Source organism: Phallusia mammillata, chromosome 4, assembly GCF_965637545.1.
Source record: "Phallusia mammillata chromosome 4, kaPhaMamm4.hap1.1, whole genome shotgun sequence".
NCBI classification, from domain to species: Eukaryota; Metazoa; Chordata; class Ascidiacea; order Phlebobranchia; family Ascidiidae; genus Phallusia; species Phallusia mammillata.
The window spans coordinates 6,354,074-6,364,692 of record NC_137255.1 but is presented as its reverse complement, the minus strand read 5'-3'; the positions used below and the strand labels follow the sequence as shown (position 1 = coordinate 6,364,692).

Here is a 10,619-nt window from a genome sequence, read left to right as displayed (position 1 = left end):
CTACACAACACAAAATTTCATAAGCATATTTTTTGCCGATGAGCATTAAATGAAATCAACTTGGCAGTCCTGTTTCTTGTGAATGTTACAAAACGATTTTTTCCAAGAGATTTAAAAGCACGACTCTATAAGTGCTTCGTCTGTTGTCTTGTGTGGTAAAGACATTTTTTTAAATGTCGATCGAACAACCAAAAAAACGGTTAATTAAATTCTTGCATTAAACTTTAAACACCTACAATAAAACAATTCGTTATTTTAACGCCGCTTCTTAAATATACAGCAATTTCAGAACTGCTGGACAAAAGATCGTTTTTACAAAGGCCCTGAAGTTCGACGACCATACGCCGATCTGTTCATAGGTTTAATAACGGCCCAAATTGAACATGTTTTATTAATCAAACGTTTCGGCAAATGCTCTTGCCAACTTTAAAATATCATTAATAATGCGACTCGATATTTGCATGCCGGTTAAACGAAGCGATAATTTGTATTCTGTGTTGAGGTACATTGGTGTTAGCCTACCCAAACACAGAGGCGGCATTGATCTTAAACTGGTATCATTTCACATTTCAACCTTCATTTGGAAAGGCCAATTTAAAACCATAAACTATTACAAATTTAAAACCAATAAAAATGCTTTGCAATACTATGTTCCAGACCAGGGGTGGCCAACTTGTTAGTCGCTAAGATCGACGAAAATTTTCCTGACATCACAAAGCAATAACGCACATTTTGGCATGATATTTGATGGACAATTACCACATATTTATAGTCATAAGTTTTAATGCCAAGCATCACCTAGTTCATACAACATCAAAACGTCGCTTATGTACATATTTTTCATCAGTGCAAACATTTAAATCTCCCCAATCAATTGCAACTGCTTCGTTACTGCAAACATTCAAGTTGTGATGACAAACATTGTAGTTGTTACGACATTATATGGTGCCAAAATCACAATTGTTACGCAACAAAGAAAGTGACATTTGCATAATTATTTAATTTGTTTTTCAATTAACAAGGTTTTGATTAGTAGTGGAGAATTTAGTTTACGGCTATCGACCAGTCAAAAGTAGACGATCGACGTGTTTGCCACGCCTGTTTTAGACAAACAAAACTGAACACAGCAATCCTAAAACTATTGCATATTTACTGTTTATCAATCCGATACCCAAAGAAATAGAAGGTGGTGAATCTGTGATAACGATAATAGCAGGTGGTTGAATCTTTTCAATAGAAATAGTAACAGGTGATTGCACTTTTTCCATAGAAATAGTAGCAGATGGTTGAAATTTTTGTGTAGTCTAGCAGCAGGTGCATGGACTTTTCCGCTCGTTGTTGTGGTGACAGGGAATGTTGTAACCACGTTTTTGGTGTAGGCTATATCTGTGAAGTGACAATGGGGGTTTGTTTAAATTAAGCATTGGGTTAAAATAGGCGAAAAACATTTCTGAAAGCATTGTCGAACACATTTGTATTTTGATGCTTTGCTGTTCGCTACAAAAAGAGATTTGGCGGTCCAATAATAGCTGGTGATGAAATTATTCACTGACACAAGTTTATACAGTAAAAGTCAATCAAATCTGAACAAATAGCAACTGGATAATAGGAAACATTCAGAGTCAACTTCACTAAATACATTCGCATATAATGTGCGTCCTTTAATGGTGGGATACAAAAAACATCAACTTTGCTACAAGTTTAGTCATAGCATCCAAATACTATACACTTACTCTTGTTAATCCAATTGATGTATTTAGAAGTTCTTGTGAAGACTGAGGTTACGTTGCAGTAATATTTGCCAAACGATGTAATTCCCATTAAGTACCAATTTTCGCCTATCTTGCACGCCAATGGCCCACCTGAGTCTCCCTGCATGCGTAAAACAAATAAATAACTCCAACATTTCGTATCATTATTTAAAACATTTGTAGCCTATATGTATAGGCCGATATTGCTTAGTTACAATGTACAGTACGGCAAGCTTAAAGAGCCGTAGTATGTGGTCCGTGAGGATTCGTTACTGGGCCGCATACTTTTTAGGTTAACAAGCTCAAGGTTCTCATTGAATCACATAATTTTTTATTATTGAAAATTTGTTGTTTTTGGTCCGGGATAAAAATTAAGTTTTTAAACGGTCTGCAGTGGTTACTGACCTCAAAAAACGGTATATAAATTGAAATTGGTCTTGATTTCAGCTATTATATTTTAGTTCATAGCGTACATTGTGGGCTGTGTCTGAATGATATCGAATGTAAAACTGGTTTTACTATTACGTCTTTACAACACTTACTTTACATGTCGACTTGCCTCCTCGTCCTGCACATATATGAGTGTCTTTGATATCCGAATACAGCTTACTGCAACGGGATTTAGGAACAATACGCATTGACGCTGGTTTCAGAAAGTCGGCACTGTTTCCTCCTGCGACTGTTCAACAAGCGAAAATCGCAGACTTGGACAGGGTTTAATGAAAACAAAAATACGTAGGCCTAGATACATTTTTTTAACAAAATAAGGTAAAATCTTTTTAATAGTAAATCGGATCTTTTTAGTCAACCACTGCTATTACTTTCCCAAATTTATGATTTAGTTCTTGAAAATGTAACTAACCTGTGCGACCCCACCCAGTCGCAAAACATTTTCTGCGAACTGTTGCAGCAGGGTTTTGGTTGTTTGATGGAAGACATATTGGGCTCACAGTGGATGTAAATGTGAGAGGAGAACTTAGTTTCACCAAAGCAATGTCGTCTGTTTCAAAACTGCAAATGTAACAGTTGTGAAAAACATGACGAAAAATTGCCTCTATTATTGCTTTTTGTATTTTTGTGTTAAAAACTTTAACGTTTAAAAATGAAAACAATGACTGTTAAAAAACGTAAATAATTTGTGTGTTTCTGTCCGTAACGGATTTTCGCGTGACTAATTAATTTAAGGGAGCGACTTCCTTTAAATATCCAACTGCAGACATTATTTTAAAAAATGCGGTTCACCCTTTAAAACTACACCACCATTTAATTTGGTCACTGAGGTAAAAAAAACCTTACCTAACGTAGTTTGGGTGTACGACATGCTTTGTTGAAAATCTAGTTTGAACTCCACCTTTTGCAGTAGCCTGGTGAAGACCAGCTTCTATCTTAATACTCCATAAGGTGTATCTTGAACCAACATAAACAAGCACCCAAACATTAATTCATATGTTTTGTTTAATAGATATCTGTGACTCAATGAATGTTTCACTTGAAGCAGCCAATATATTGCCGCACAACTCTCGCAAAAACCAACCACTAAAACTGCGGTTTATTGCAATTGTGAATAGTTATTGAAATACCGCAGTAATTCGTAGCCTTATGATGAAATTACGACAGAAAATTAAATGAACTTGCTAAACAAACAGTTCTGTGCTAACAGCACTACATTTCTGGTATAATACGTATAGACTCGGGGATAGCCCTGTACAAAGTTCGACTTGGGTATCATTAACTTGTAAGTTGTAACTAGTTTTTGCTAAGAGACCACTTACTCGCTTAACACTTACGATTTTTTAGTCAAGCAGTGCGCAGCGGTCACAATCCATTTCTTGGTTACAATGGAACCGCCGCAAAAATATGTACTAATACTGTATTTAAAATGAATTGTCAGCCGAACTTGCCAAGGCCAAGACCCAGGATCTGTTGTCTTGCCGCCTACGATACGAGCACCCTAAAAATACAACAAATTACAAGGCGCAATATGTTAAACAGAGCAGATTTACCTGATTTAAGTTTGCCGATTTTACTACGGCACAGAAAAGCTTTTATCCTCTATTGCCCCCCTGGTCAAATTATTTCAAAACCAATCCCTACTTGCAAATAAGTTGTAAAGGAAGGGGCCGGCAAATTTATCAAGCGAGCGTTAGTTTATCACCCGGCACTTTATCATATAATTGATCATTACGACAAAAACACCCTAATGTCGTACCGCGTGCCAATTTACTTGTTATGTCAAAACAGTAATAATAAAAGTTCCAAGTGCTAAAACATGTTAAAAGTTCCAACATTTTTGTGTGCAGTAGCGGCCACCTAGTTTGAACAGTATTAAAAAAAGAAAATATCTTATGGCAAAAAGCGCCAGAAATCCACATTTGGTTTCCAGTGCGAAGAGATGCCACGTTTTCCACATTCCTGTTTTGCTGCTAAAACTGTAATTAAGAAAAAAAGGATAAACTTGGTGAAGTTTTTCCACAAAATGCATACAAGGAAGCATAAAAATTTATCAATGACAATTTTCTTTCTAAAGGTCTTGACATAATTTTACTGTTTGTATGCGTGTCACTGGCTATAAGGAAAACGCTTGACTGTACGCTAGTATTTTTACACATTTTCACATTTAAAAAAAATACACTGCTGTATACAATCATAAACAACTTAGCCAGCATAGCCTACACTCAAAAATTATGGTACATATCCGAAGTGTCAAAATGCTTGTAAGGTTTTACTTTTCCCGAATTACACCGTGCATAAATTTGATAAAAAGACAGAATTAAGGCATTTCTTTAATGTTGTTTACTTTTAGATATAGATTTTAGAAATTGTTGCTTACCACCAAAAGCGTAGAGAAGAAACAGGCTCACTTCCAAAGTATGCATTCTCATTTTACTTTTGATTATAACACAAAAACACAAGGTTGCTATGTTTTTATTTTCTGTTTTAGGTTGTATATTACCTCTAGCAGAAAGAGTAAATAACAACAGAATAGTATAGTTGATGAAAAATACTTCTGAGCTCTCAGCAGGTTTTGCCATTAATATAATTTCCATGTAAAATATAGGTTTTGCTATATTGAAATTTTTAAGTAAAATACTCTATGAAACACATTCAAAACAGCACCACATGGCTTGACAACAATTTTCACTCCAAAAAGTCTGTCTATGCACTAAGTTGATGATATGCAAAGAGAAGGGTTTATCCAGAAATAGCGCTTTTATTCCCCCCACACGTTTTTTTATCTTGTTTCGCAACTCAAAATACTCTACGTTTAGCCTGACAAAAGGGGGAAAATTCTACTTTGCTTTCGGTTAATACAATCGATGCTAGTAATATAGTGTTAGCAGATATAAGTGTTACAAAAATAATATTTTTTTAAGATGAACAATCTGTATTGATTTTAGTGGCTTTTTTGATAAACCAATGAGCCAAATAAGATTAAAAAAATTGACGTGATTAATTTGTGGTCATATGGCATGAGATTTTTACATTGTCACCAAAGAAAAAATAGGATAAATGCGAACGAACGACACATATCGCATCGATCTACATTTCTTCCCGCAGTCTTTTTCGCGTGCTAATGAATGCTGCAAATATTGACCACATCAACTTTCGTTTTCATTGCAAACAATCTGTTCATTAATTGATGGTCATTTGTCCCTGTCGTTTTTTTGTGCTGCTTCGTTAAGCACATTTATTATTCTTATTTGACATCTGTAATTTGTATGAAATAAAATTGACCCTGTTAATTAATAAAAAAATTGACGGGGTTCACAAGCACAGTTTTTTTTAAATCCGCTGTCACACCATTCACGTTGCTAGACTTATAAACTATACCAAAAAGTAAGAGAATCGACGGTGTTCGGTTCTGACTATTGAGGTTCTGACTAAATTCGAAATTTGTCTTACTTTTTATCGTGTAATTTTTTTTAGTTAACAGCGCCAAAAATTAGGGTCTGAAATCCTTCCCGAACCTAACTTTAATAAAATAAACCGATTTCCCCAAAACCTAAAAAAATGAGACACAAATAGCGCCGAGTGTGAAGCCAGACCCAAATTAAGTGAAACCCGAACCCGAAGGCGACTTACAACTCTCTTTCCCTATTATCACAACCTTTTTTCAAGTGATTGAACCCAAGATGCGCCCGACTACGAATCTTGATTAATTTTATTTGGGTTTGCATATTGGTTAAGTGCATTAGCCCATTCGGCCAACTGCTTGCCCTTACCCAACCTTTTTGAGTTTTTAAGACACCTCTGATTATAAGCGTTTGTTTATTGGCAAACGATAACAAATTTTAAAAAAATATAGCAAATTTATAAAACGATATCGCTTGCCAAACCTTTTTTATATGCATTTTACAAGACATTTTTTAAAACACAAAGAACACTGGAATAATTAGGAAACCATTGGTTCTTGAACATTAAAACACCAAGTGCAGAAAAAAAGGTAAGGTCGATCAACTTTCCATAAGAAGTGTGAGATTTTGTTTTAAAAGTAGAAATTTCTCCTAAGATTAAATTAACTTACATGAAACTACATTTATTAGGTGGAGAAAACACTTAAATACGTAATGTGGAAAAAACTGATTTGCGGCTTGACGGCGTTAGAGAGGGTTAGAAGAAAATATGAGGTTGGTTACTTTATAATTTTGTTTTTGAGTCTCAGGTAAGTTTGTGTTGGTGCTGTTTTGGTCACAAACGTTCCACTAGAATAAAACAAGTTTTTTGGACAAGATCAGCCTCCTTGAAGTTGTGGTTATTTATGCACTCTTGCGGCATATCGGAAATCCTTTTGAAAATCCAGCTATTGCAGAAGAATACCTCGATTTTTGCCGGCTTATGCTTCAGCAAAAAGATTTTTAGTTTTCAAAATAAATTTTGTGTTTGCAAAGTATTCTTTTGAAACAAAAAGCTGTTAGGCTTTCCATGAAAATTCAAGTCCACGATTTGAATGGAAATGAAGGGTCATTTCTTGTTTGTTTGCTAAATGTATTCCTTCCATTTCCCTGCATTGGGTCATGCACACAATAAAAACTTATACTCGAAACTCATTGGTCGACGGCACTACTGCATGTTTGCCTACTCCACAAATGTTTACCGGTAAAGGAACATCTTACTGCTGGTAAGTTACATAGTTGGGTTTTCAGCAGGGCAGAGAGACGAGCGAAGACCTTTACACAAGTCTTGCCAACGGAGGCGCGAACTGGCAAAGTCAAAAGCTGGAAGAAGCCAAGAAAAAGGAACAGGGCAAGAAAAGAACTCGTCGCGCTACCAAGAAGAAGTCTGTCGAAGAGAAACTGCCGTTTGAAATGGAAACAACATCTAGTTTGAAGTCATGCACTTTAAGACGAGCCTTGATTGAAGAAAATGTAGTTTGTAATTTTGGAACGAGCATTTTTTCAATGTGTTAATTCACACAGTCTCTGCATACTTGATTTCACGTTTTGTTCGGCCAAAACCAAAGTCTATATAAAACACGGGTTGTCCAACCATTGCTATGACATAGAGCCTCCATTAGCCTCATGGACACCATTTTGTGTCCAAAATAAAACAGCGGGTGTAGGAAAAAAGCATGAATTTTTCGATTTTCGATTTTTTTACATAAAAATTATAATAATGGTTCTATAGGTTAAAAATTTTTCCTGTTTAAATGCTTAAAATGACAGCTAAATGCCAACTGGTGCAGGATGTTTGTCTATACTCTTAACACCATTCTTTTTACTTTCATTGCTACTATCTTTCTTCGTTAATTTCTTTACACCATCGTGTGGAATAACACTGCCAGTATTTTTGCCTCTATTAAATCTGGGAAACATTTTGTTTTACCAGTGTCCTAAGTTGTTTTATTGGACTTTTCCAAATCGTCAACGGTTATTCTGCCGAAAAAACTCCCGAAACGAATTCTTTTGCTAATCAAATTCGTTACATTGGTTCTATTTTTTCATTGGGTCTAAATTTGTGTCGGTAACCACTTTACTAATCTTAAATTTGGAAGTTTAACAACTCCGTTCAAGACGAAAATAAACGATGTTAAAGTTTAAAAGTGGCACAACCCACTTAGATCTTGGTCCACGGTTTTGGGGGGTTTCTCCTGGTGTAAAATATAAATGCTTGACAAGTGTTTTGCTGTCCTGCTTAAGATTCTTAAATTGTTTTCATTGAAATTGTTGAGAATTAAAAGCAGGATTAAGTTTATTTGTAAACACAATACACTACACAACACAAAAGTTTTTAAGCATATTTTTTGCCAATTAGCATTGAATAAAATCAACTTGGGAGTCAGTTTCTTGTGAATGTTACAAACCGAATGTTTCGAAGAGATGTAGGTAGCACAACTCAAAAAGTGCTTTCTTAATTATCCTGTGTGGTAAAGACGATTTTTTTAAAATTCCGATCGGGCAGATTGAATTCTTACATTAAACTCCTATAGTTTACATTAAACTTTAAACACCTACAATGAAACACTTCTTTTGTTTTAACGTCGCTTCTTAAATATACAGCAATTTCACAATTGCTGGATAAAAGATCGTTATTTACAAAGGCCTTGAAGTTTGGAACACTATACACAGATCTGTTGATAGGTTTAATGAGGTAAATAACGGCCCAAATTGACCATGCTTTATTAATCGAATGTTTCGGCAAATGCTCATGCCAACATCGGAGTATCGTTAATAATGCGACCTGACATTCGAAAGCCGGTTAAACGAAGCGCAGATAAAAGGAAGCGCTAATTTGGATTCTGTTTTGAGGTACATTGGTGTGAGCCAACCCAAACACAAAGATGGGATTGATCTTAAACTGATATCTTTTCACATTGCAACCTTCATTCAGAAAGGCAAAACCATAAACTATCACAAATTTAAAACCTATAAAAATGCTTTGCAATACTATTTGTGTTCTAGACCAGGGGAGGCCAACTTGTTAGTCGCTAAGATGGACGAAAATTTTCCTAATTGTACACGATCTACTGATCAGTAGTAATTTAGGCTGCCACTAACATAAAGCAATAGCGCACATTCTGCATGGGATTTGGTTGACAATTACCACATATTTATAGTCATAAGTTTTAATGCCAAGCATCACCTAGTTCATACAACATCAAAACGTCGCTTATGTACATATTTTTCATCAGTGCAAACTTTTAAATCTCCCCAATCAATTGCAACTGCTTCGTTACTGCAAACATTCAAGTTGTGACGACGAACATTGTAGTTGTTACGACATTATATGGTGCCAAAATCACAATAGTTACGCAACAAAGAAAGTGACATTTACATAATTATTTAATTTGTTTTTCAATTAACAAGGTTTTGATTAGTAGCGGAGAATTTAGTTTGCGGCTATCGACCGGTCAAAAGCAGACGATCGACGTGTTGGCCACGCCTGTTTTAGACAAACAAAACTGAACATAGCAATCCTAAAACTATTGCATATTTGCTGTTTATCAATCCGATACCCAAAGAAGTAGAAGGTGGTGAATCTGTGATAACGATAAAAGCAGATGGTTGAATCTTTTCAATAGAAATAGTAACAGGCGATTGAACTTTTTCCATAGAAACATTAGCAGATGGTTGAACTGTTTCCATAGAAACATTAGCAGATGGTTGAAGTGTTTCCATAGAAACATTAGCAGATGGTTGAACTGTTTCCATAGAATCAGTAACAGGCGATTGCACTTTTTCCATAGAAATAGTAGCAGATGGTTGAAATTTTTGTGTAGTTCTGGTAGCAGGTGAATGGACTTTTCCGCTCGTAGTTGTGGTGACAGGGAATGTTGTAACCACGCTTTTGGTGTAGGCTATATCTGTGAAGTTACAATGGGAGTTTATTTAAATTAAGCATTGGGTTAAAATAGGCGAAAAACATTTCTGAAAGCATTGTCGAACACATTTGTATCTTGATGCTTTGCTGTTCGCTACAAAAAGAGATTTGGCGGTCCAATAATAGCTGGCGATGAAATTATTCACTGACACAAGTTTGTACAGCAAAAAAATAGCTTAGCACAAAAAAGGATAAACTGCAATCAAATCTGAACAAATAGCAACTGAATAATCAGAAACATCCAAAGTTAGTTTTTACTAAATACATTCGCATATAATGTGCGTCCTTTAATGGTGGCATACAAAAGACATCAACTTTGCTACAAGTTTAGTCATAGCATGCAAATACTATACACTTACTCTTGTTAATCCAGTTGATAAAATTTATTCTCTTGTTAATCCAGTTGATAAAATTTTCAAGGAAGCATAAAAATTTATTGATGACAATTTTCTTTCTAAGGGTCTTGACATAATTTTACTGTTTGTATGCGTGTCGCTGGCTATAAGGAAAACGCTTGACTGTACGCTAGTATTTTTACACATTTTCACATTTAAAAAAAAATACAGTGCTGTATACAATCATGAACAACGTAGCCAGCATAGCATACACTCAAAAATTATGGATACATCCAAAGTGTCAAAATTCTTGTAAGATTTTACTTTTCCCGAATTACACCGCGGATAAATTTGATAAAACGACAAAATTAAGACATTTCTTTAATGTTATTTACTTTTAGTAAGATTTTAGAATATGTTACTTACCTCCAAAAGCGTAGAGAAGAAACAGGCTCACTTCCAAAGTATGCATTCTCATTTTACTATTGATTATAACACAAAAACACAAGATTGTTATGTATTTATTTTCTGTTTTAGGTTGTATATTACCTGTAGCAGAAATAGTAAATAACAACATAGTAGTATAGTTGATGAAATATACTTCTGAGCTCTCAGCAGGTTTTGCCATTAATATAATTTCCATGTAAAACATGGGTTTTTCATATTGAAATTTTTAAATAAAATACTATATGCTACACAGTTAAAACAACACCAC

The 10,619-nt window shown here is 35.0% G+C and overlaps 1 protein-coding gene across 1 annotated transcript; it reads right to left on the bottom strand.

Moving 5' to 3' along the window:
• Nucleotides 1-9,017: 9,017 nt before the first annotated feature.
• Nucleotides 9,018-10,388, bottom strand: LOC145225360 (uncharacterized). Its single transcript, XM_080092047.1, has 2 exons — nt 10,331-10,388; nt 9,018-9,552 (listed from the first exon to the last, which is right to left on the bottom strand). The coding sequence occupies exons 1-2, from the start codon at nt 10,380-10,382 to the stop codon at nt 9,137-9,139; spliced, it is 468 nt and encodes a 155-aa protein (XP_079948173.1). The 5' UTR covers nt 10,383-10,388; the 3' UTR covers nt 9,018-9,136.
• Nucleotides 10,389-10,619: the final 231 nt, after the last annotated feature.